The sequence below is a fragment of the Athene cunicularia genome (genome assembly GCF_003259725.1).
Source record: "Athene cunicularia isolate RWA chromosome 3 unlocalized genomic scaffold, athCun1 chr3_part1, whole genome shotgun sequence".
NCBI lineage: Eukaryota > Metazoa > Chordata > Aves > Strigiformes > Strigidae > Athene > Athene cunicularia.
The window spans coordinates 114,161,981-114,189,816 of NW_020799097.1; the positions used below are offsets into that span (position 1 = coordinate 114,161,981).

Below are 27,836 nucleotides of genomic sequence, written 5' to 3' on the forward strand. Positions count from 1 at the left end.
GGCATCGTCACGGTCACGGCCGAGCACCCCCAGGTAGGGGCAAGGGCCGCCGCAGCCGCCTCTCCCCGCCGCCCCTCGGCACCCTCCTTACCTTCTCTCGGGAAATACGTGGAGGGACAGGACACGGCGGCCCACAGCCCACTCCGAGGCCCTGCTCAAAATTTTGTAGAATTATCACCACGGAATTTCTCGTCAAATAGACCTACAGCCGCTGGGCCTGGCGTAGTATTTTAGTGCTGTTTGGGGCCGTTTTCAGCACAGCCACCAGCTTCCTCCTCTTGTATTTCTGTTCCCCGAGATCCCTCTTTTCCCCTCCAGTCCCCCGGTGGTTTCAGGAGCCACGGCCCATCCCCTTCGCCGCCCCGGCACCCGTGTGGAGGACGCTTTCCAAACTTTTTCTAGCTCCCCGTTCAGAGTGCACGTCCCACACCATTCCAGTCTGTTTGCGGTGGAGCCGCAAAAAGAAGGGGTGGGGGCAGCCCTTCTGTGTTTTTAGGGTGATATTCTTGCTCTATATGAGACAGAAATGATTCCGAGCGTGCAGGAGAAGCATGTCACATTTTATTTGTGTTCTTGTAAAATTTCTTCATAAAAGGGTACAGTTTTTAGGCTGAGTATAACATTCAGTATTTTCCAAGTATTTAACAGACGATACCTGCCAGCACGCAACTGTCAGTCTAATGGGATCATCTAACAGTCTCACACTACACTGATGGTATTTTCCAGGTGTTCACTGTTGAAGAAATGATGCCCCACGTCCAACACATGAAAGGCGCTCACAGTAAAAACCTTTTTCTTAAAGACAAAAAGAAGAAAGGGTTCTGGCTGGTGACTGTTTTGCACAACAGGCAAATCAGTTTAAACGATCTTGCTAAAAAACTGGGTGTCGGAAGTGGAAACCTAAGGTTTGCGGATGAAAATGCCATGCTGGAAAAACTCCACGTGGGCCAGGGCTGTGCGACACCCCTTGCCCTCTTCTGCGACCAGGGAGATGTGAGGTTTGTGCTGGATGCTGCCTTTCTGGAAGGTGGCCATGAAAAGGTGTATTTTCATCCAATGACAAATTCTGCAACCATGGGCTTAAGCCCCAGCGACTTTCTGAAGTTTGTGAGATCAACAGGCCATGATCCAATCATCATACATTTTGACGAACACATGAAGTAGATGCTGTTTTCTGTCACTAGGAACTGATTTTGTAGAGCATAAAAGCAAAATTGGTGAAAGTCTCATTACTTAAAAGTTTTTAAAGTTCTGTCTCCTTACCATTAGTAAAATTGCCAATTATGTTTCTACTTTTTAAAAAATTGTGTTTATATTGTATAATCTGGTGTGAAAAAAATACTGTCCTGGTTTATTAAATGTTTTAACAGAGTATCTTTTGATGGTTTTAAGTTTATATTGGATAATCTGGCGAGGAGAAAAAAAACACAACCGTCTTTGTGGTATTAGATGTTTTAACAGAGTATTCTTTACAAGACAAGACATGTTTGCAATCTGCCACTAAGTAACCAGTAAGTAGAGAAGGTGTTATTTAAAGGATGTTATAGTCTTTATTAATAAAATGGAGAAATCTGGAGCTTTCTGGTTGTGGTACTGGCCTTGAAGGTTTAAACTTCAAAGAACAGTATCAGGAAATAACAAATTAACTTCAAGTTCTAAAATATTTGTCAGTACACACAGGACAGATGTTTAGATTGTGTACCCGTACCCATTCATCCCCTGCTACATACTGCTTTCTTTTTATTACTTTTTACCTAGAAAAAATTTACCATTTGCCTATGCTACGGAAAACGCATTTGATTGTCTATGTTTTTAGTTGCGTTTTCAGTCTCCTCCCCTTGGGAGATGATGTAACCTGCTGGTAACTGCCCCATGATGAGAGGCACAGGCCTTGCTCATTTTTAGAGCCCCCCATAAGGGGCAGGACACCTGGTGTCACCAGCCAGCCACAGCTTGGGGGGAGCCAGGTTGCTCCACGGAGTAACATTACTGTGGGTTCCTGACCCTGTGTCGTTTGTCATGGGGACAGCTGGCACAGCTCATCTCTCCTGCCTCAATGTATAAAAACCCTCCCAACATTGCATGTTGAAGGAAGAAGTGGCAGAAATTGTGCAGTCCAATAGACATACTGTGGTAAGCAGAACCCCCACAACACCTGAAGAGGGGAGAGGTGAAAGTGAGGGACAAAATCTGAAGATGACGGGGAAAAAGGCTTTCGAATGGACCCTAATGGTCATGTACAAACTGTGCCACAAGGTAAGTGGTAGTGTCTACACAACGTGGGACAGAATGGAAATAAAGATTATGGAAGAGTGAAGAAAAAAAACCATAAAAAGCCTGGCCATCTCAGATGGCTGTTTGCTGCTGCACCATGCCACAGGAGGCAAAGTGAACTGAGGAAGGGGAACACTTGGCAAGGAATACAGGGCAGAAACAAGTCCATCAGACTCGGTTCCATTCCAGACGGCCAGTAGAGTTCTGCAAGCTGAGAATATAATTAACATGGATTGGGTTTTTTTCCCCTGTAATGAAATCTTTTAATTCTACAGAATGAACAGCCCCCATTAACAGAGTAAGGAAAAACATCTTCCAGGGCAAGGCAAGTTACTTAACAACCATCCTTGCCATGGTTTCCTTAATTTCTGAAGGATTTGGCTGCTGTTCTAAGGTGGGAACTTTGAATACTTCATACACAGCAGTTGAAATCCTCCCCTCCACCTTCAAATACATGAACCAACCCCCCCCCATCTATCACAGAGTCATCTCAAACGGGAAAGAAGTGACCTAAAAGAATCACTAGACATGTCCAGATACATGTGATTTTACATTTGTTAAGTGAAAGACTGAAAGGAACATCTGGTATTAGTGAATATTGGGTTAATTAATAAACTCTGGATTGACAAATGTATTACTAAATTAGCTAGATATTAAGATACAGTCTTATGTGTCTTTAAAAGTAAAATTTATCTTACCCTCAGCCTTTCACTTACTCTCTCTCCCCTAAGGTTTCTTCTTTGTGATACCCCAAAATCCTTTAGCACTTAAGTATTGAATTTGACTCATCAAGGTTTTTTTTAATCCAGAAAGCTCTAAATGTGAAAAATTGAGACATGTGCACAATAGCAATTTACTATGCTTCACAAATCTTTATCTCTAAAATTTAACTACCTCTGTCCTCCCAAGAGATGCTGAGACTTGTCTCATCAAAAATAACAACTGAGGAAAATCAAAATCAAAGCTTTAAACTACATCTGGCAAATCTAGAATGATTTCTTTTTGTATTTACTTATGAAATTAGTGGGCTTTTTTTAAAATAATATCAAAATAGCATCTAGTTAAAAGCTACACTGGCCTACACAAATAAACAACACAAAAACTACACACTGTCCAGAAAAATTCTGCTACAGTTTTATCATTTTCCTTCCAGAAGAAATACTCACTGAACACATCACCAACTGACCACAATGCCATTACTTCACACCAATATCCTTCCAGTAACATCAGTTTCCAGAAAAAAAGTGTGTATAAATGTACACACAAAATAAGAATAAAAATTATTTGGTTTGGCATTTTAATAACATCATTAATAAATGTATACAATGGCAAACATTAAAAAAAAATCAGTATGTAAAGGAAATTACAGTTTTAAATAAGAGCTTTTTAAGTTTTGTTTGACACCTAGGTACATTCCTTTAAGGCAGTTTTATTAATATCAAAGCATTATTTACATATACATTATCCTCTAACTCTAAAAGTCATACATGAGCTCCTTTGTTGAGGCTGCATCATGTCTTAGAAAAAGTTCAGAAATAATACATGTTGGGGATGTTACTAAACCCTCAGCAGACTACCAGAAAAGTAAATTAACATTATACATTGTGTAGTACTACAACCTCTTTTGTAATCTTGAACTAGCAGTGACAGATTTGGCAACTCTGGGGGTAAAAAGCTGGGTACTCCCCTTGTATGCTGTCCAACAGCTGCTGTGTTCCTCCCCTGGGAGTTTGTGTCTGAGAAAATGCCAAGCGGCTCCCAAATTAAATTTCTGTTTTTATTTTATTTGAAGGGTACAGACTGAAAAGATTAAGAAAGGAAAAAAAAATAATTTAAGAATCATCAAAGCACGGAGAACACCCTGACCACTCTTCTGCTCTGAAACTTCTTTGCCAGAGAAAGTGCGGAGAGAAGTAAATTCTGATTTGTTAAATGCAAACCCTGTCTATGATGGCACACATGCTTTCAGAAGATGTAATAATACACAAAAAGCAGGTGTAGAAGTTGCACCGGGTGCTCTTGGCCGACTTAAGGAACAGAGAAAGGAGATGAGCTAACAACTGTGACGTCAGGAGATGCCTGCAGGTTACGTGTGCCCAGCAGCGCTCCTGCTAACACACCACTCCCACCTAACTCCCAGGGCCTCACAGAGCCTACCCAGACACACAAAACTGCTCGGGTGCTCAGAATACAAACAGCATTTGGCACTACAGTTTACATCTGTAAATTCAAGACACGTACGTTCTTCTAACGACAGGAAGACTACTGAAGGGCTAGTGTTTGATAGCTGGAAATGCATCAGCCCGCTGCTTCAGAGAGCGCTAGGAGAATTCACTCACAATCAGACCCTGAAATGAGCTTGAGAATACCATCGTTTACAAAATTATTTTCCTAACATTTGGGATATTTCATTCTCTTTCATAACAGCTATGCCTTTAGTAAGTGCAACCGGCATTCTAGACTGCAAACCTTTGCTTATCAATTTTGAAAAGGCAACTTTTCCTGCACTCTGTCACTACCTTGCAGCACCCGAGTGGCACAGACACGAACAAATTCTTCCTGCTTAGAGCGCTCTCCTCCTGGAGCACACCAGGGCTCGGACTGTCTCACCTGCTACTGGGGAAGAAACTCAGCTGCCCCCCGAGCTCCCAAGTGTGCAGGAACATCCCGACTGCCTGTACAAAAAAGGCCCTGAGCCATAGCACCTCTCCCAGCCACTGCCATCACCCCACCTGCCCCACTGGTAACATCTCGCAGCATGGCTTGGAATGCCCTGAATCCTCCTCAAAAACCTCACACAGTGCTCCAAATCCTTCACAACAACGTTACGGGATCAGTTACGATACGGGAAATTATTCCATGCAGGCAGCAACAGCAACAGCATCCAGTGGAGCTGGATTTCAGGAGTACTCTGGGCTACAGATCACTCCCCTGAGACTGCTGATCTGTGTTGATACTCTGCAAAACTCACCATGCGGCCACTGAAACCCGTGAACACCTTGACACTGAGAATAAGGGATCACAAACAGATGCTAGTAGGCTGGCAGTAATCAAAAAACCCCAATTATTTTAATGAAATACCAGAAATGTTTTCAGAGGAAGACTGCAAATTCTGTATGGTGGAAAGCTGCAAGATGGGTCCTATTTTCACTCAAAAACCCCCCTCAATAATGTTTAAATTCTCTGTGAAAACAATCCCAGGCTGAACCAAGTATTTTAACCGTAAAACTAAAATAATCTGTTTAGATCTAGACTTTTATGCACATTTTACCATCACAAATATTTCAGAAGGAAGTCACTTCAAGGAAAAAACAACAGAAACCATTTCCCCTTCTAAACTTTGCTCTTTTCGTCCCCTTTTGGACAAAATTTCAGTAAAAATCAAAAGATGACTTGCCAGTATGCTTTGGATCTGTTGAACTGCTTTCTCTCTCCAGTGAAAGATTATTCCGTTCTGCCTGTCCCTGACAGCTGGAGACTTTAGACGCGACAAAGCCTGTGAAAGCTGTTTGGGAGCTGAGGAAGCTGTAGCAGCAATGCCAGTGTCAGCAGCAGTAGGCCCCACATAGAGGCAGTCTGTGTCCCTCCTCTTGTTTACACCTCAGCCTTACCTTCACTGATGCCACTGGAGATAGCTGGGAGTGAACTGATCTATGTGACTGCTGGTGGATGGGACACGAGGAGGTTACCCACTTCACCACCCTTTAGAACAGGAATATAAATGCGCTTACCGGTTTGTCATGAAACATAAATCTGGTAACTCATTTTGGATCTGCTTGTAAGCTCGTGTACACCACTTCCTCTGAGCTCTCTGCAAATGCTTTCACAACAACAAATGTATGCAACCACTGATTGTACCAAGAACATTGGTTGACTTTAATATAAATCAATAATGAACAAAATGTATCTTACTAGTAAAAGAGAACCTTAAGGGGAACCGATTGTAAAATGCATATGATATTATTTACATTTCTTTTTGCCATCAAGAAACCTCCTAAGCCACAATCAGCTCATGTCAACAGACAAACAATTTAAAAAAACTCAGTCAATACACAAACATTGTAAAGACAGTCTTATCCTGGAAATGCCATTTGTTGAAAACAGCCTTATATTAAAATAAAAGTTATAGAAAACTCATACCTGACGATTTCCTGCCAGAAACATCTGAACATATATACGCAGAATAACTTGGGAATGTGAAAAACACAAATGACAAACAATTTCTATATAATACGATTATCCCATGACTCCCACTTTTGTTAGTTGTCGAACTTTTTCATGTATGTAAACAGATTTTTCTCTTGCAGTATGCAACAAAAATCAGCATAGACTTTTTTAAGAGCAATTTCATGCAGATTATGCTAACCAAATAAGGCAGTGAAGTGCCAGTAAGCCGTGAGGTTTTTGTATCTGTATATACAGTCAATTTCAACAAAATACTACAGCATTTACTTTAGATTTACAGAAGTAAATATAAACTGCTAGTTACGGGCTTTTTTAGCTAACTATTAGCAGAAGCTTAAGCAAATCAGTGGCTAATCTCAGAAACAGAAGATGAAAGAAGTTTTTTGTGGTTTTTTTTTTTTTTCCCCTGGAGTAATTCTTGAGACCTTAAAATTCTTGGTCCTTAGGGAGATGAGAACTGTCCTTTATTCAGTAGATCTTAACAGTGCAATGTGCAATAATTCCTAAGACCATCTACAAATTTTCGGCAGTAGACTCCAGTAGAGAGAGCTCCTTGATTCAAGGAAGGAAGGTAGGTAGGTAGGTTTTTAGTTCTTGCCTGCTCTAGTCACGAAGAATGTAAAAAATTCCCTTAATTTTTATTAATGATTCCTACAGTCGCTGTCTTGTTACTTCAGATATAAAGGCTTCATACTGAGATACTGAAGGACACTTTTCTCTCTGTGTACAGTCGAAAGGTAGAAAGAGAAAAGAACATAAGAAAAGCTTAAAGTGTAGAAGTATAAAATACAGAGTTAAGTCACTAACAGAACTAACAGCACTAATAGCATGCATCGAAGATGTTTTAATGAAGTCAAGAGAAGGACAGAATGCCAAAGACAAGCTTTATACAAAGGCAGTTTCCTTGTCGTATAGACTAGTTGGTTTTGTTAAACTATTCTTTTAGATTTATTTATCTGTCCCTTTCTAAGAACTGACTTCAATATTACTTCTTAATGTAATTTCTTTGAACTTTCAGGAGATGAGAAAAATAAACTGTCGTTTTTACAGGCAAAAGGCTAAATGGGATGAAGTTCCCTGCATACACAGGCAAAATAACTGCTGAAAAACAACCTGTTCTGGCTTAACTAATAAGCAAGACAGAAGCCAGTTAAGCAAGCAGTATTTACATCTGGTTAATGCAATGTGCACTTGTTCTTATATGTAATGCTGTTAGTTTTTTGTAAATGAAATTAATCTCATTTACATTTTGGGCAGGAAACTCACCACTTGGCCCACATCTCATGTAGTGGGTAATAGAATTAGGAGCTTTGTTGCTCCCTAGACCTGCTTTTTGAATTTCTGCTTTCTGGGATAGCTTCCACATCTGCAGAGAAAAGCATTTCATGTTATTCATTGTGTTCATCAGGACATGAAAAAAAACCCCTCATGCATTAACACACATTCTACTTATTAGTAGAGCAAAAGGATATAATAAACACTTTTTTATATATTTAGAGGAAAGGACAGAGGAGAGGGATGGAAGAAACCCACTAGAAGTGCCTATTCAACTACACTCGTTAAAATTCATCTTAGCATTTAGAATAACCAGGTATTACTTTCAAAGCCACAATCAGACAGACTTAACTTTTAGAGACACTAATCCTAAATTTCTGCCTGTGTGAAAAGAAAAAAAAAAATCAGATGTAATCATGACTGAATGAACCTAGCACAGAACTTAACTCATCTTTGCATTTTTACCTGCTACACAGACAGAAACGTTCACATTCAGTTCTGCAAAACAGAAAAGGATCTTGCATGCAACAGCTTGAACGTGCAAAATGCAGAATCTCCATTTACTGTTCACTTCAAGCAAAGCATCAAGCAAGCCTTGAACTGCAAGCAAATTATTGAGCCTGAACAACAAAACCTTTTTTGGCTGGCAGCCACATATTCAGTATTTATAATTACCATGCAAAGCCCTAATTTATCATTTTTTTAAAGGCAGCAGGGACCAAGGCATAAGCAAAGTGCATCTGAATGGCCCGGGAGTGGTAGTGACTGGGTCTGGAAGGAACTTCATGGATCCTGTCACCAGTTGAGCACATACAGAAAGAGTCATCCATTATGTATCTATTGTTAAAGGGTAAAGACCAAAAAGTGGAGAAAAAAAAAAAATTCCTTTTGTACATGAAAACATTTATTGTCTTTTATGTGTAAGAAACAAATGTTGACAACTCATTTTTCAGTCAAGTGAAAAAGTCACTAGCAGCACGCTGCCACTGCATTACCTGAACTCAATGGAGCAAAACCAGGAGCACAAGAAGTTATTATCCTCGTAACTCAAAATGCAATTCCTTACAAATGTACAAAGCCATGCAAAATTGTAGCTTGAGCTGGACAAGGTTAGTCTAGATCTAGGATCTGAGACACTAGTGTTCAAAGACACTAACACACTCTGTTATTCTGAAGCCCTTCGTGCTTAAGAGAGAGGCTGTTTTAATGCTGTTGTCCCCCCGCCCCAAAGGAGTGAAGTAAAACACAAGCTAAACAGGCATTAAATATCAGACATAAATATTCACTGTCAGATTTGGTTTGTATGTGAAAGCTCAGTGCTGTGAAAAGAAATGAAACAATGCCAACTGAAGTGCCCCACGGGCAGTGGCTGGAAAAAAATGTACTTCATTGCCTTGATAGTGAGCTTTAACTTCACCCCACAGGCTTAACCTTTAAAATTTATTTTTAGGCATTGGCCTTGCTCACGATTACAATCAGGGTTCAGTGGTCATGCTGGAGAGCTCATAATAAACATAGCTAGAGATAATGCTGGTATTTTCTGTTGCTGTGACAGTCTAAGGACATAATCAAGACAAGGCTGGCAAATGAGATAACAGCGTGCCTGAAAGCTTATCCCATCTCTCCAGCAAGAGCAGGTGATCTAAACAGAAGATACTACCTCTAGCAACAAACCTTGTTCTGCTCATAACAAACAGTCTCACTGCAGGACACAGGCTTGCAATCAGTTAAGAAAAATACAGATACTGGTAGCACAGGGTGAGTTCATAATAAGTACTATCAGAGCTACGAAGATTTTCTCTCTAATTCCTTAAATAACTTGAAAAATGTATTATGCACATCAGCTAACAGCACTGTTCAACTCAAAGCTAATTCAAACACATCTACAGATGAACAGAAATGAAGCCCAACGCCATGACCCACAATCAGAACACTGACCTCACTGTGGGCGAGTAAACGCTGGTGAAATTAAGATTCTATTTCACATTTGGATTTTTTTTCCAAATGAGACAAATTCCAGCAGGGATACAGCACTAACTAACAACAGGCTGTGAACAACCTTGAAGAGAAGGGAGCAATTTATCAGTCCCAACCTAAGGGATGCCTGCAGACATGCTAAAGGATGGCTGCTTTGCATTTTGAAACAGTAATTTTACCCTCCACAGAACGTCTCTGAAACATCCACCTTGAGCTGTAGCTGGAGCTCTGGAAGGAGCTATCCCTGCACTTATTACCAACTCTCCTGTGTGAAATGGAGCCCTGCCAGAGTGACCTACTCCTCCCAGAAGGGGCTGTGTGCCTGCAGCACCTCTACCCCTTCCCACTTCGACACTAAAGGACTGAACTGCACCCCACACAGCAGCACCATCACTAACACCAAACTGCTATCAAAGTCAATTCAACTGTAAAAGTCAGAATCTGACATCCATTATTTTTAATATTTAATTTCAATTCTAAATATATTTTCCTCTAGATGTACTTTTATTCAGGTTTTTTATAGCATATGTCATTTTGGCCTACAGTGTCAGTATCTATTTTCTCGTGCAAAAAATCGCTAACATCTAAAGCCTCATGTAACTGTAGTTTAAGTTAAGATAAACTTTTAAACTCTGTTTACATTTATGATTAAGAAGCTTCAAGCAATTGCAGAGCCTGTGGTATATTAAGTAATAACTTTTCAACATTCCTCTTTGATCACCTGGAATTTTATGAGTTACTGGCTTAAGCATTCCTATAAGTTTGCAAGCAAGTTTTTGTTATTTTTTGTTTTGTCTTAGTGTGTTAATTTAACATTTTCCTGTTATTTTTGTTACACATCTTGTTTTCTATTATATTAATGTTACTTCTATTAAGAAGAAAAAATGAATTTCCACCATAATCAATACAGGTTTTTATTACCATACATCACAAGGAGTCTCTTGTAACTCTGTTATTTGACTCCTAATAAAACCATACACTTCACCAGATTTGTACACCAGACGTGGAAAGAGAAAGCATACAAAAGGGAAAAGGTGGAAAGGGTCATTTTTTCATTACAAGTGCTGCACATCATGTGACTACTTACTACCTCTGCATAAGAATTATCATTTATGTTAAGGATTATGAATGGTCTTTGTATTTATTTTCAAGTATTTTAATAAACATGAACAGTAGTTTAAATTTATTGTGCAAGCTAGAGGCACTGAATTATTGGGCTCTAAGTTGTTCCTTGTGCAAAGTGCATTTATGGCAGGACATGGCATAAATGACAAGGGCAAGACACTGACATCTCACTAAATGCTTCTTTTCTTTAGTATCATGTTTGTGAAAGAACAGGTGAAAAAAAGTATTTTTACCCCAAGTCCATAATCAGTGTGTTACTGACACATCTGAAAGCATGAGCACAACTGAAAAATACTGTCTTTGCACCAGAAATGATGTTGTGGAGCATGCTGTTTCTGGCAATGCAGCATGCAACTGGTTTAACATGCATTCAGTAATGTACAGCAAAAACCCCAAAATAACTGTAATGCATGACAAGTGAAAATAATAGCTTGCATTGTAAAGACTTTTAAAGGCATGCAAAATATATACAGTGCAATTAATGTTTCATGCAAACTTTGGTGAGGTTACAATTTTACATTCAGACATGCTAGAGTAAACGACTGAGCCGTATGTCTTTGTTCTCAGAAAGCCACAAGCCGCAGATCTAACACGGAATTATTTTTTCTTTGTAGTGAAGTTTTCGCTAAACCCAGCAGACACTGAGAAGAACACTTACATGTCACGTTAGGCTATATGTGTAGATATATATTTAACAATACAACTTCCTTATACACAACCATACTCGTACCAGACAGTTTGATTATCTTCAGAAACCAGCAGTGGGGCTTCAGCCTCACTGGTGTTCGCAGAGATGGCAGGACTGAATTCACTAGTTAGAACTGCCCGTAGGTCACTACAATCAGATCTCTGATTAGCAGAAGGCTGTTCCTGGCTTTTCGGTACTGATCTAAATGCTGACAGATTTGCCTGATCAGTTGTTCTGGATGTAGATCTTGGAGGCAATCCACTTATATTACTAACTAATTCGGTGTTAAGGGATAAAAATGGCTGAGCCACAGTAAATGACCCTGTGCTGTCATTACCAGATACACTGACTTTATCATTCCACACACTCGTGCTTAGCAAAGTTCTCTCACGAAAATCTGACCTTTCCATCCTTGAGGTCTTAGGCCCATCAGAGTTACTGCCTAGATGATGTGGTTTAACTGCCTTAGCTGCATTGCTTTGTGGTACATAATCTACTCTGTAAGCCAGACAGTGACAAAAATTAGAGGGTAACTGGTGTGCTGAGTACTCACTAGAGGCTGCTGGAACACTTCTGTCAGCGGTGGGTGGTGCTGGATCAACTGATACAGGTTGCCTACTGTCCTTAGACAAAAAATCATGGATGCTTGTCCTCCGAGTAGTTCCTTCCGCCGTAGAAATCACGCTGCTTGCACGAGGTAAGGTAGCATAAGGATTGCAATCTCTTGATTGTCGCTGTGATACAGTTGCCTGTATCTTTTCTTTAACAGATTTGACCTTCCCTTGAGTGCCCGATGTAAATTTTATTGGAGAGCTAGTAAAGTAGGTATCTTCAGTTTTACGAAGGCTAGGCCTTACAAGTTGTTCTGGTTTAACAGATCGTCCATCTGAGAAATCAACTGTATTTTTCACACTTAAGGATCTCACAATACCACAACTGGCAGATGGCTGTTTTCTTAGCTTTTCCCTTCCTGTCAGCTCCACAGACTCAGATAAGCTTTTCATGACTTCATCTAAAAGATTCTCTTCACTTGCAGATTTCATCTGTCAAAAAAACCCGAAACATCAGTTTATAAATTGTCATTTTGACATTTCTTAAGCAAGCTTTGTGGACATAAATGAAAAAATTCTAAGAAGTTTTTTTAAGTTTCCAGACCTAAAAGCGGTATTAAACATTTACGGTACATACTGATGAGTTTTCTGTACAGCTTACAGGCAAGTACTTTGAAAACCAGGTGTCGGACAGATCACAACACTATGCAATTAACCTGGAGTTAGTTCCTGTAATCCTGATTAACTCAAGTTAGACGATCAAAACTTCAAGTTCACCTTTTCACTCACTTGACCTCTGTCATCACTCATCAACACTTCCCAGGCCATTTCATACACACTATTCTTTTGACTTATACTGATCACCCAGAGGTAAAACCTTAAGTTCTCTAGATGCTCAAATAATAAAGACAAGAATCTCAGGAAGTAATACAAAGCACAGAACCTTTAGGTACCCTTGGTGTCTAAACTTGCATCAGACAGATCCCAATTTTTTCTTTTTTGAGAAAAGACTTCAGAGCTAGAAAAAGCAGTTTAGGTGAATACTACTCACAGCCTCAGTGGGGAAAGACTGCAGTCTTTTTTAAACTGGTGAAAGAGACAATTTGGAAGCAATTCAGCCAAAGGCATTATGGAAATGCTCTGGTGGAAGACTGTAAAGAGACCTCTTGAATACCTTTCCAACCTGAATGATTCGTGCTGAAAGGGATTAATGAACAGCTGTGGACTAGACGATGACTCAGGTGGTTTCTTTCATTTCTGTTGCCAGAAGAGTGTTGTCTAATGCTTAGAAATCAAAAATCCTTGTCAGAGAGACAACAGATGAGAGATCACGTTATGTAACAAAAAATCCAGAAACACACTCCAGACTCAAGTCACAGACTACCTCCATCCATTCAGGTGGTAATGGGTATTTTTCAAGTCCAATTGTGTCATTAAAAATAGATGGAGTCTGATCCTTATTCTAGAGAGGTCCTCGTCACAGGAACTGCTTTATCTTAAGAACACTTTTGGGTTTTGGACAAATCTACTCAAGAAATTAGAATACTAGCAGAGACAAGGTGATTTTGGGCTTCTAACAAACCATTGTTGATTTACAGAAATATTCTATTTGTCTTACTCCTCTCAGATTTCAATGAACTCCAAGGTCATTTTTTTTGCCCAGCAGAGTTAAAAAGATGAAATCGAAGCAGACAAGAGTCTCTCCTAAGGGAATGAAGTAAAGCACCTTTTCTTTCCCGTTGATGTATGACAGATCTGACAACAGCTCTTACTGAAGACAACGGTTGAACTGGAAGAAGAGGAGTAAATCTACTTTGCATTTATGGCCTTCCATCTGAACTCTTGATGAGCGTAGCACACATCAGTACACTGGACAATTTTATGCCCTAGAGATTGACCATTTTACCAAATTCAGTGACCTGGAAAGGGTCAAGCTGAGAAATTCCAAGTCATTTTATGTGTAATACAACAAGTACAGTTTCTCAGGATTCAGTCCACACTACTGAATGCAGATGTCATCAGTATCTCCACCAAGTTTTAAAGCAAATATACTCGTTAAAAGTGTTAGGTTAGTTCTGTGTCCATATATGGCATAACACACAGTTAAAGTATTTTTTAAACTAACCTCGCTTGAGGTACTCTTGTTGCTTTCTTCTAAAAACTGTTGCAGGGTAACAACTTCACTTCCAGGAGAACCACTTTTGATGTGTTTTCCATGAGTATCCAGCGTTTCTGGCGTTCTTTGCTGGAGCACAGGACTGGACCGTGTATGCCCTTTCAGATACTGAATGGGACTGCTGCTGCTGCTAGACCAAGCCTCATGTTCATGCAGCAGACTAAACTCCCCGCTGCTGTGACTCTGCGGCCTGCTTTGATTGTTAACTGCACCTGCTTTTGGGGTACAGGGTATTAAGTATTTCCGTAAGAAAAACAACATATGAAAGCTGTTAAACAGTATAACCTACTCGAATCTGGAACATTACCAGATTCAGTTAACAGTAATTCCATTTAAAAAACTAAAAAAAAAATCGATTTGTCTTTTTTTACTCAAATCAAATATATTATGAATACAATTGCACTCCCCTGACTTACCTCTTACAGCTCTTTAAACGTGATGTGATGGCTTTTGAATTTAAAAAACACCTTTCACTTGTAATCTGGGCCCCCATCTACACAGCACCATATTCCAAGAGGCTAAAAATACACTTTCTCTCTTGCTCAGCATCACTAAGAAGCTCACACTCTAATATATTATTAATGAGTTTGACTTTAAACAAAATACAAAGGATGGAAAGAAAATATTTTTCTCCTAGTTTTTCAACAAGAACTCTTTAGGAATGCTACTTCTTCAACAGTTTCTGCCGTTACTTCTAGTTTATTACAGTTGTGACCTGAAGAATATGGCACTAAATGCAAAATAAATTCCACAACACCATTTCTTGCTATTTTTCAATAATTGTGAATTGCTAAAAAATACAGATGAGGAAAGAATTATTTCCTACTCCATATTACTCCTAAGAAATGAAGTTTGAGGAAAGATCCATTGTTTACAGCAGCAATTTCTAACACTGTATAGAAACTGGGGCAAGGACTACCCCAAAGAATCTTTTACAGAACGAAGTAATCAAGAGGCAGAAAATAAACTAATAAAAAACCTTAAGCGAGCATACATCTCTAAATTCCCAAAGAGATACTATTTAGTAAATACAAGCCATAAATATTAAAATGAAGTTTTGAGTTGGCAGCACTGTAGTCTAGCATGTGCAATGGTCTCCAGCTACAATGGCCCTTATAAACAAACATAGATCAAGGTTCATAATATATGAAATTTAGAGAATACAGTTAAATCCAGGAATGTTGTTAGTCTTTTAAAACCAAAATACAGAAGTTTAGAGGATGGTATTGCATATGCCATTTTTTCTGGTTTGTGTTATATGCTATAGAGCTTTATAGCAGTAGTGCACACGTAGTAGGATGCAAGGAGATGAAAAAGGGAGCAACTCCTCTGCTTAAAAATGTGCAATTCCTAAGGAATTGGGGGCAATTCTTATTCTGGAACATCATTACTTGGGTTAGGTTTGGTTCAAAATCGTTTGAAACTAATATGACCCTTTTAATATTTATTAAAAATGTTAAGTTCTCTTAATACTGGTATCCTTTCCTAATCAGGGGAATGAAGGCTCCAACATGCTTAAAGAAAAACATGCTGTGGTGTGTTGTGGGAGTATTTGGGTTTTTTTTAACCTATAGAGATGATCTTACAGAGAAAGTAATGGAAATGAAGCGTGTATGCAAATTCCCCTACAGCATACCTTTGACTTCATGGAGTGAAGCATTGTTATTGCTATTGCTAGTGGATGTTCTGCCACTATCAAGGCTGGCTGGTCTGGAAGCTAAATGGAAAATTAGGAGACACTGTGATGAACAAAATTTTAGCAGATGACATGGTACCTTTACATTCTGTTCTCAGAATGCTCAGAGGCAGGAATCATGCACTATTTCACAGGCTGAGCATGCCCATTGTCAACAAAGTGGTTTCTTACAGATCAGAAAGCGAAGGGATTTCCAGGCAGTCCAAGAGGACACTTTAGAAAAGGGCACTACAGGAATAGTAAGGTACAAGGGAGAGGAAGAGAGAAATAGAGTGTACATTTAGAATTGAAACTGACTGGTTAGTGGCAAACCAGGATTTTGGATGAAAGGATGGGCATGCAGAAAGCTGCTCGTGATTAGGTCACTTACAACAGATTTGACAAGGAACCTTGCACATTGTTGAAATGCCACGAACAGGAGGAGCAAGAGCATCTGCACAGATAATGTCCTGCACTCCTATCCAATACAAGGGAAATGCACTGTTATTATCTTCAAAAGCGTTTGTTGCTCATACTAATTTAAGTTTTTATACTAGGCTTAAAACTTCACGTCTAAATAATCTATTACAGCTTTCACTTCATAGCTTGGCTTGAAGGAACACGCAATGATTTTGTAAAACACGGTACATGACAAATTTAGGTTCCAGTGAACAATAAACATTGAAGACATCAGGCCAGATTTGGGTTTTTTAGGATTGAAATGACAACTTTCTATTTCACTGTTAACTCCAAATAAAATTTTTCCAAGGGAAAACGCTTTGATCCTGTTCAGATGCACTTCATAGATACTTTCTATTAGAGATATAGAACATCTATCTGATGCAGTAGTTCAGAAAGAAAAGAATAATCTGAAGAAATGATACTATCCATTCGAGAGATATGCAAATCACAGAAAGCATGCTCACTTGTAATGATGCCATTCACTTTTTTTTTTTTTGCAAACATCGTTAACATTCACATAATATATCCTTAATTCATTTAATTAAAGTTCACATCTTACCATGAACTCTTGATCCTGTACTAGAATCATCACTAATACCTTGTGGACTTACATCTTCAAAGGATGTAGTATCTATACACAGAGACATAAAAGACGATGTAAAATAAAACAAAATTGAAATATTACTGAAAAACTTATCATCTGGTAAAAGAAACAAAACCAGTTTTCCAACCAATCCATTTTTACTTAGGTAACATTCTGTAGGAAAAATCCTGAAGCATTTTATAATTGCAGTTATTAAACCTATTTGGTATCTCAGCACTGCAACTCGATTATTAAGGTTGCTTTTTGCCGAAAAACTTAAAACATCAGTAAAAGCAATATTTATATGAAATTGCTGCTACACATAGTCACATCACTGTGCAAAAAGCTTCCACCTATACCTTTATTATTTAGCAACTGCTTGGATCTGAAGCCTGTAGAAGAGTTGACAGCTGCAAAGTTGATAGCTGTAGTAGAGAAGGCCATAGCTCCCAATTCCTTCCTCCTTTTACCCGTAGATATATCATCAGGACCCTCCAGATGCTCAGAACTACCTGTCCATTGTCCTCCTGCTAGGACCATGGACTGCACCAGGTCATTCATGGCTGGGATGCAAATGAAAGCAAATGATCAGCATGGTCAATGTATTTGCTTCTGTTCTTATTTTGTATTGCAAAATGCTGGACAGTTTTCTAAGCATTAAAGCGCATTGAATACTGGAAGATATAAAAACAAGATCATCCATGTTATGACATGCAATCAGCTCAATGAATGAGAAGTGGCGTAAGTCAGAGATTTCTTTCAGCTCAGTATGGTTCTTAAAACTGGTTTTATTAGGTATAATCGCCATGCTTGCGCTACAATGGTACGCAATATGTGTGTCAGAAGCTTTGATAGACTGTTTGCAATGATAAAATGGAATGGATAAGGATAAGATGGGCAAAGGTGCTAATACAATATAATGTCAACAATGATACGGGATCCTTGTACAGTGCAGGTTACTGCAGGGATACTGTATTTTACATAATAACAAATAAAAGGATTGGAGAAAGATGACATCTGATGATATTCACCTTTACTTCACAAAGCTAGAGAAAATTGTCCATCCCTCATTACAAAATAAAATAAATTAAAATAAATCAATACAATATTTTGGCAACAACAAGTGATGAATACTTGAAGAGTGACAGACTACCATATAGCCTTGCACTATTGTCTACACTTTCCTTAAACAAAAAGTTACAGTGATCTCTTAACAAAAGGCTTATGAAATGTGTAATTTGGAACTGTTTAAGTTAACACAGTGCACTGTAAATTTATATACACAGAGACGTGTGTGTATATAGACAACTATGTATACAAATATATGCAATCACAATGCACTGAATATATATATGTATGTGCGTGTGCTTGTGCATGTGGGGGTACGTGTGTGCACATGTGCACATATATAAAGTATTCAGTGCCAAGGTTTAAAAAAAAAAAAATAAGAAAAAAGAAAAAGAAGAAAAAGCTCCAGCTCCTTGTATTGTAGCAGGACTTGCACATTGCAAAACAGGAGGAAAAATACAGCGCAGTCCAGGGAGAGGTTAGTGAAAAATTAGTAATGGAAGCCAGTGTAGCCATTTAAAAGAAGCTGAACTGTCATAAAGTCTTACACATGGAGCGACGGTAGAAGGCCTTCATTTTGTCTTTTTCCTTCGGTCTGTTCCTCAAAAAGGGCAGTCTTTTCAGTGCAACCACTTTTATGTCATAGCATGAGGAAAAACGGAAACAGGGAAATGAAAGAAAAAAAGGGAGAAGAACAGATGGAAGTTAAATGTTGAAACTAAGGACAGAAATGAATGTCTGAGTTTAAGCTATGTATGCTATGCTAAAAACTATCATTCTCATGCTTCCGTGTGATAATGAGATATGAAAACTACACTGAAATATGAACATTACACTATGAAAACTTTAATATACTCAGAAATGCACCGAAAACAATGGTGAAGAGTGTAACAGTTAGAAATTTCTCTCAAGCTCTTGAAAAAATTAAATGTAACTTCTTTGCAGATGATTATAGAAATTGATGATTATATAGTTTTATTGTGAAAAATAACATTTCTTGACCATAAAGAAAAATGTGAAGCAAAAAAGCTTAAAGTGAAAGCAACTATAAGTACAACAAAATATGTTCACATCATTATTTTTTGAGATTCGTAACTTTTTGTAATGTTTTGCCCTGCATCTCTAGTAGCACACAATCTATTATCAGTCTTTGTTTCATCTTGTGCTCATTAATAGTTTTTGTCATCTACTGTCTTGTAGAAAAAATTACACAGACCTCAATTTCAAGGTACTGTTTATGTGCAGTGATTTTAATATTTTAGTGAAATAATCCACTTCAGATTTCTGATAAGAAAAATAAAATCAAGATTTATTGGCTGTAATGGTATTCACCAATTTTTTTAGCTGAACACCCACCAAAGATTAAAAAGAAACAGCAAAAGAAAATCCAATGTGAGCGTTGCTGTAACATTTTTGGGAGGGCTAAGAGAAAATTGTGGTATGTTATAACTAGGAACAGAGTTAAAATTACTAATAGCACTAGAAGATGGAGGAGGGGGAAATCACAAGTTAATCTTGTCCTTAGATTCAGCTATTCTGCATTAGTTATTGATTACTGGCAGACACCTGCGTTTTGAAGCATCAGATAAATGTGTCAGCTGACTGCCAAGCACACATGCAAACAACTGCCATGTAAGGATCCAGAGAGAAATGCATAATGAAATTACCAAAAAGGTCTCGTTTATGCAGAGATCAAAGCAGTGGAGTCCAGTCTATCAGCCCCAAACCTGCTTATTTTAGCTCTCTGGAGTCACTTTTGAGACATGAGCTTTGTCGTTTGCCTTGGTTTCCTGCTCAAGCAGCAGCTTGTTATCCAGCAGCTTCTATTTTATACAGCAGTGCATCTATACAAATGCATTTACAAGTGCACAGCAACTACCCTGAAAGAGAAACCTTCCTTCCTCTCCACGGCATCAGTTTGTGTTTGCTCTTAGAGCAAGAAGTTTACAAGGCTACATATACATGTTCCAGCTTCCAACGAGTGCACGACTGGCACAGCCACACATGTCCAAAACAAACACAGAGGTTCTCACCCTTGCAGTATCTAACTCCGTCTTGATCACAGAGGGATAGAAAACACCCTCCTCTGTCAGCTCCTTGTGACATGGGGTGGGGAAGAGAAGAAAGGTACCTGTGCTACCTCTGCGAGGTAGGAGTATACCAAGTACAAGTTCACCTTGGAATTATTTGCTACATAGGTACACAGATGTTTTATTATGTACAGATACTTGGAGGTACTTCAAAATAACGAGTGCTTTGATTTGGTTTGTTTCAAATCAATAAAGCATTCCTCCTCTTGTGGATCCTGAGGAAATAAGCCAAAACCAACATAAACAGATGCTGACTGGCCCAAAAAAAGCAGCAAGGCTGCTAAACCTCTCATAAAGGAGACAGGCATGTCATCTATCTAATTGCATGGAAAAGTATATTTTTAGTAACTCCCTGCCAAAGGAATACAAGATACCGCATCAGACTGATTTTCTAACAGGTAAATAACTCAATACTTTTGGCACTAATCCCAAAGAGCTAATTCTGTTTCTATCTTTTTGTCCCCATGGTGAAACATGATTCTTCTGTAACTTCTATAATCCTTTAAAGACAAGATAACTGATTCCTCTATAATACTTTATAGACAAGATAACTGCTATAGACAAGGTAAGTGATACCTCTTAATTAACAACATACACGCTAATCTTATTAACAAGTAACCAGAGGAAAGAATCCTTTGAGTCATCTGTGATTCCTGTTCATTAACACAGATCACCTCCAAAAGGACTGATTTACAGCTCTCAGCAGCTGTACCAAACAGAAAACTCTGCTGCAACTACTGATGTCCTGGAAACTGTACATCAAAACCTGTCCTTTGGCAAAATGCAACCTCCTGAAGATGAGGATTTACACAAGTAATTTCTGCATAGAATACAAACCACTGGAATGGCAGAGCTACAGCAGAAACAAACAGGACACCACAAAATTTAGCTTAAGCAGCTTGAGCTCTTTACACCTTTATTCCAGACTTTAAAACCAGGATGGCAGGAGGACTATTTTGGTCTTGGTAATCATCTACTCAAAGATGTCTAGATATAATTGACTAACTTTTCTTCCTCTTTTCAGTACTCTATGAATATGTTCTTGCTTTCTGAGCTGAGAATGGATGATGACTATTGCAGAATTCCATCACTGGTCAGGAAATCTCCCATTTTGTAATCCTCCTACTATTTGCCAGAAATATCCTGGGGAATTCTGCATGGACAGTATTAAAATCCTTACATCATTCCGTTCATGCACACAAGAAAATGTTAGGCAGACATCTTCTAAATGTTTTGCTAATAGAAAAAAGGAGCCCAATGTACTTTTTACTCCACCGTGATACAATGTGTCTGCTACTGGTACAATTTAAAGATTACAAGCTTACTAATAGCCTTAATTCCTTGGGATGATGTTCATAAACTGAAATGGCTGAAGTGGAAGATAGCAAAACCAATGTTTTTCTCCACCGAAAAAAAGAAATTCCACTTGCTTGACGTGGGTTTTCTATGCAAAAAGCTCAGAATAGTATCCCACCCCTTCTGAGGATAAAAGGCCCTGCACAAAGCAGATGTGGGGTACTCACCCGATTCAAACACTTTACACAGATATAAAAAGCAAAGGTGAAACTCTGCTGTCTGAGGAGCAGGCAGTGTGAGGGATTTCACTTGTGTTGTGCACAGTTAAGAGCCATGCAGGCACCCCCTCCTTTCCAGAGGGCTTCTGGAATCAGACAAGGGCTTCAAGCACTCTGGGAGACCTCAAGTGCTGTTTTCTCTGGTAACCTGATTTTTGTGCCAAGATCACCTATCTTTGTAAGAGAAAGGTCTCTTGAAAACATCTGCATGAAAAAGTATCCTGAGTTAGGGAAACAGTCTCCATCACCACCTTCCAAAGAAGAAAATCCTACAGATTTCACATACCAAATCTCTATCAGTAGTGGCAGCAGGAGGATAATTGTCTTGGGAACTGCTATCTCCTCTTACTTTCTCTGACAGGGGATATGGGGGTAGGAAACCTATACAACTCCAAGACCACTGCACATCAGAGACTCTGTCCTCTAGCTTTTGAGAACTGCTGATTTGTGACAGTGATGGCCAGTTGGGGGATGTAAGCTGCCTCCTCTTGCCTTCTGCAGGACACTTCACCTCTGCAGTGCCCTCCAGAACCATCTCCACTCGCAGACACTCAGGGTGAAACACAAGCTGTCTCCTCTCATACCCACAAGTTCCTTCAGCCAGCGTGGAAAGCTACAACACCTGAGCATTTGCACAGACAGGCAGCAACTCACAGGTTTTCTCCATCTTGCAGCTACTTTGAGTGGAAGCTGCTACTGCCAAGCCACTTCTTACAGAAAAAAAAGGAGCCACTGTATCTTGACATTTAGAACTTAAGAGTCATTCTAAAAGCAGAAGAAATAGATTGCAAAATGCACACCATTACTGGTATTTCTAACACTGAGACATTCTCTTAACTTTGTAAGATGCAAACTGTCTCAGAAAGATTGTCAGCATTGAATTGCCACATAATTCATCCCAATTCTATCCAAAACTGTGGTTGCCATGGTGACATGTGTAATGGAGGAAGGTTAGGATCCAGAATTAGATCAGCTCTTCCAGTTTGTGGATAAATACACTGGAATTAAGAGGAACATGAACTAGGTCCACAGAGTAGAAAATTAACGAGGTCTGAAGAACTTCAAACCTCTTTTGAGGATAAGCCACTGTAACTTCCCATGGCCCCACCAGGAGGGTAACTGCACACTACAAGGTCCCAAGTATCATGCAAAGAAAACTGTCACATAAAAGAGCCCTTCCACAACATGAAATCACTGACACAGATGCAGATGGTCTAAACCAAAACATGCATGCTCTCGATTCAAACTAACACACTTACAAACACATCTGCTGCAGCTTCAGTCTATCCCAAACACCACAAGACTTCCAGTTTGTGTGTAAAAGCAACAGTTGCTTTTTCAAAAAATCAAAAGTTCCTGTTTTGAACCTTAACAGACCCTTACCACTGAAAAACACTAAGCTTCCCAAATTTGTCAAGCGGCAAGTGATAAAATGTACCCTTGAACTACTTTTTAAGTTATTAAAAAAAATACTCACAAATCTAATTTTAGGTTTCCCTGAAACAGTGTTTTTAGACGTTTTAAACTTGGACTAAGCTTCTGCAATAAGCACAGAAGAAAAAAAAAAAATCACAGTGGCTTTAATAATTTCTAACACAGCAAATTCATAGCTGGCACAAAACCCCAGAATATCACTCTGCTGTGATCACATTAAATTTAAAAAAAACTATAAAAAGTATTGCAAAGATTTCAAGTGAATTTTATTACACTCGTATTCTGATGCTTTTACATGCACAGCCAAAATGCTTTTGGTGCATAATTGTTGAATAGAATCATGACAACCTGATAACTTGGCTGTAATATCATCTCTCAAGTTGTGAGAAATTGGGACAGTTTATGATTCATGCCAATAGCAGATAACAAAAGATAGAGATAAGAAATGCACATGCTGCACAGAATGTGGCCTTCTATACTGTGGGCATCCTCAGATGACTGCTGTCAGGCTCTTTCAAGGTTAGCAAATTGCCTGGAATATTTATCTATCCACACCTCTGTAACCCTCCTCAGTCTCCCTCTCAGCCACTTAACTCTAATCTTTGGGAACAGTAACTACTCACATCTTCTCAACAAGTTATGTCCCTACATTAACTCTTCTTAGTGCACACTCAAATACTGTCACCATTCTTTACTGTTGGTTTTGTGAGATGCTGGAGAAACACCTTCAGACAGATCTTTTTAGCAACTGAAGGATGTTAGCACAGCCTGGAAAGCACTTCCAAGAGAGGGGGAATGATTCATGCTGGGACAAGAGGGAGAAACAAAAAAGGGTACCAGTGGTGGCATCTGACATTCTATCCAAAATTCTGCTTGCCTGACCCAGTAACAGTGCCTGCTTCATCTTACCCAAGCACTGTGAATGTGTTTTAACATCTACATTTAGAGTTATAGAAATGCTAAAAAGTAGTACCTGCTCAAACCCTCCAGGAGTCTGCAATAAGTCTGTATAAATCTGTCATTAATAAATGAATCCAGGCTTCATTCCTAAAGACTTAAGTTACCTTTAAAAATCCTCCAACCACATAGCTTTTTCCAGCACCTCCTGATGTTTAACCAAATCAAAAAGACATGTAGCCAAGGATTATTAAAAGAAAAAAATGTTTTGCAGTACTCACTACTACTCTTTTTGGTCCCCAAGGTCTGGCCATCTTCCAGAGAGTTTGAGCCCACAGAGGAACTATCTTGACTGTCCTGGTGGGGCAGCTGAAGAAATCCTTCACTGGATTCTGAACGGGTGGGCGTAAGGGTCACAGACTTCAGGCGTTCTCGATTAACATCCTTCTTAGATTTGATCAGCTTCCTCATTTTCAGAGTAATCCAGTTACCCCTTCTGTTATCAATAATACAGTACATTTATTGCCGTTATAATACGTTACTTATGCCTTCAGACTTTTCCTAATTTGTATGCAAGAACATAGACGTGATTCTGCTCCCCTGAAGTTTAATAAAATCCTGATTTTTCAGGTGGAACAGAAGAGGTATGTCATATTTTGGATTTATGTTTATTTTTATATCATGTTCATCAGTACCTTCTTGGTGGAGATGGTTCATAAAATTTGTACTGATCCATTATCTTCTCCTCCAATTTCTCCTTCTGTCGCCTTAATTCATTTAGCTTGTCACTGTGAACAGAAATTAATGATAATGTCTGCTTCAAAAATGTACATATAATGTATGAGCAGCATGTTCCTTTGGGTATCTGTTATCTGAAGGCTGACATTTTCACAAGAGATTCTTATATAGCACTTGTTTCTTACTGAAAAAATCAAGAGATACAGCAAACAAGCAGTCTTACATTTAATGTTGTAAAATTGAAAAATTTTCCATTTTCCTTTATTACATGACAGAATTCTCCCCCTTTTTTAGTAGTAAAGTACATATAGGCTCTAACAGAATCAGTTAGACATGCCCAGTTTCTCTTCTCTCAAATTTACTAAACAAGTTTTTAAACAAACCTAGGAACTTTGCTTGCTGTGAAATGAAGAATAAATAACTTTTTGTTTCTCATTTGCACTATCAGTAACGAACACAGTTCCACTGATGTTTTGGAACTAAAAATATAACGTCCGTAGTTTGAGTTATCTGCTTTTCATATATAATTTAAATTTTTAAAATAAAAAGAGAAGTATTTCAGAAGTAGCATGTGTTAACTGCTATATAAACCAAAAGCTTTTAAAAAAAAACCCTCAGGTATTAGTGTAACTGTCCTAATCACAGTAATTTAATTGTTTTAAAAACTCACATGTACTGCCTTTGCTCTACATGGAAGAGATCCTTGCTTTCCATATTCTGCTCAAGTAATGTTCTATTCTGTAGCATTAATGTCTGAATTTGATCTAGTAGATGTCTGTTTTCCTCCTCCAGATTTCCTTTAAGCTGGCTAAGCAGCTGTTAAAATATATGAAATGGTACATGTGAGAATATTTTACACAGAGATAATGAGATTATGAAAAAAAAAAATAGGTCTACAAAGGATACTGATAACCAAATCAAACAGTAAGTTTAACTAAATCATGACTCAGCTGATAAAAACCTCTTTGATGCTTTAAATAACTTAAAACAGTTTAACCTAACACAAGCCCAGATTTTTGTACTGCCTGTACAATGGGCAAATTAATTTGTCTTCAGACCCACTTCATTATCTATAAACCAAATGACTACATCTCAAGCACTATGTATGATTTTATGAATCTACAAATACACATATACGACAATGATACCAGTCATGAGAAACAGCATAATTCCACATACCTCACACTGATTATTTAGTTTGGTCGATGTAATATCCAGTTGTTGGTACTGTTCTTTGAGTTTAGAAAACTCAGCTTCTAATCGTGTTTGTTCTAGTTTGGAATTGTTCAATAATGTTTTCAAATTCTTATGATCAGTTTGGAGAACTTCATTCTCTCTCAAGAGCTGACTGTATGTATGAGTAAGCCTGGAATTGAAAGACATCATAAAAGAACACATGCAGATAGAAGTAAGCGTATTCATTACCAACATTCCCTCAGAAACATGAAATTTCCAAGGCCCTATACTACTCCACAGAATTCATATCAACACTTCTTACTAATCACATGCTGTAGGGAAGCCATCTCAGTCTAATTTTTGTAGACATGCAGTCTGCCTTTAAGACTAACACTCTGGGTTTCCCATATATTTTTCTAAAAAAAGTAGGCTTGCTAAATGCAGACATCACAACTAGTTTTAAGATGTCACTTTTCAAAACATAAGAATCTTGCAAAACAGCTGGAAGTTCTTGCCAACACAACATAGCAAGTAAATGGGAACGGCCCAAACTTCAGCCATTATGTAGGTTGCATACACTGATTCCTGAGCTTCCTCTGTTCTTCCTCCTACAGTGACTGTTTTGAAGACTAATGGAGTGGAGCTGCTATGAAGTGAGGATGGTAAATGTCCTGAATTGCTGTGTCAGGCATTAAGAAATGTGAGAGGATACAACAATTGTTCATCAGACTATACTGGCAAGTGCTCAGAGCTTTACTGTTACACATATCAGACTTGCACTTTACCTTTCATTTTCATCACGAAGTTTTTTACACTCTGCTGCTACAGTTTCGTGTTTTTCATTTTGTTGAAGCATTTTCTCCTGTTCTACCTTGAGTACTTTCTCCAATTCTTCCAGCTGCACTTTCTGTTTCAGCAACTGATTGTACCTGCAAACAAAAAATAATATTTAAGTTTATTTTTTTGGAATGACAATATGGAATTTTTGGGAAATGGTGATCTTTCAAAGTCTTAAGAACTTAATGTTATATTTAAGTAATACTGATTTTATTCCCAGTAGTTCATAGCTGTTTTTTCTTTTTGCCCAGGAATTGCAGACTCCAGTTTTACCCATGTGTATTAGTATTTACCTATCTTCTAAGTCCTTATGCTCCACCTCCAGGTTTTTGTGTGCAGATTTAAGACTTCCATGCTTAGCAATCAGAGATTCATACTCAGAAGCTTGGCGTTCATGCAGATGTTCCAGCTTCTCATGATCTTTGAGAAGCGAATCATACAATGATTTCAGGTCCTCGCGTTCCTTGAGCACACATTCATTCTCACTTTCCAAAGCAGACTGCTGGATCAACAGTTGTGCATTCTGATTCATAAGAGATGTGCTTTGAGAATTAAGGGTGGAATTTTCAACCTGCAGGCATAAATATTTGACAAGAGTTGCAAATTAATTTCATAGTCTGGATTATTTTGTCTCTCTCCTCCTGTTGAAAGATTTCTTGAGTTTAACCCTTAGCATCTTGGCAACCTTCCAGTTGTTCCATTACCTGACAACCTTTAATGGGAATACTTCTTTTCTTATACCCCAATAGAGAATTTCAATTCGATATATTCCTAGAAAATTTTTATAGCAGTATTACAAGAAAGCACTTAAGGATATGCTTAAATTGACATGGGATGGGGTGGAGGGTATAAAATTATTATTTACCTTCAAGTATCTGTTAAAGTGTTATTTAGATGAGAATCACATTTTCTTCTCAGCATTGACAGCTCTAGCATCAAAATATCTCAGAGAAACAGATCATCAGTGATCCTTGTATCACATAAGCCAGATCTGTCACATGACTATAACTTTCATACTAATATTTTTTAAAATCTTTATTGTACAGAATCT

At 38.5% G+C, this 27,836-nt stretch overlaps 2 protein-coding genes across 15 annotated transcripts in view; one reads left to right on the plus strand and one right to left on the minus strand.

Annotated features, from left to right (window-relative positions):
- On the plus strand, positions 1-2,310 carry LOC113477987 (prolyl-tRNA synthetase associated domain-containing protein 1-like; the record flags this gene model as incomplete). Its single annotated transcript, XM_026844680.1, has 2 exons — positions 1-33; positions 727-2,310. Coding segments are annotated over 2 exons (471 nt in total), but the record flags the coding sequence as incomplete, so codon positions are not given.
- Positions 2,311-3,396: 1,086 nt separating this feature from the next.
- Positions 3,397-27,836, minus strand: part of CCDC88A (coiled-coil domain containing 88A) — a 79,023-nt gene continuing 54,583 nt past the window's right edge. For 2 of the 14 annotated variants that reach the window (XM_026845165.1, XM_026845175.1), the window contains 16 exons: positions 27,079-27,356; positions 26,734-26,877; positions 25,952-26,138; positions 25,443-25,588; positions 24,730-24,822; positions 24,316-24,530; positions 18,588-18,671; positions 17,331-17,534; positions 16,948-17,019; positions 16,318-16,404; positions 16,119-16,175; positions 15,888-15,968; positions 14,201-14,466; positions 12,078-12,567; positions 7,726-7,825; positions 3,397-7,179 (listed from right to left, as the gene is read on the minus strand). In XM_026845165.1, coding sequence (XP_026700966.1) covers positions 7,761-7,825; positions 12,078-12,567; positions 14,201-14,466; positions 15,888-15,968; positions 16,119-16,175; positions 16,318-16,404; positions 16,948-17,019; positions 17,331-17,534; positions 18,588-18,671; positions 24,316-24,530; positions 24,730-24,822; positions 25,443-25,588; positions 25,952-26,138; positions 26,734-26,877; positions 27,079-27,356 — 2,469 coding nt within the window. In that variant the 3' untranslated portion in view covers positions 3,397-7,179; positions 7,726-7,760. The other 12 variants (XM_026845171.1, XM_026845170.1, XM_026845166.1 and 9 more) reach the window with 11 other exon arrangements.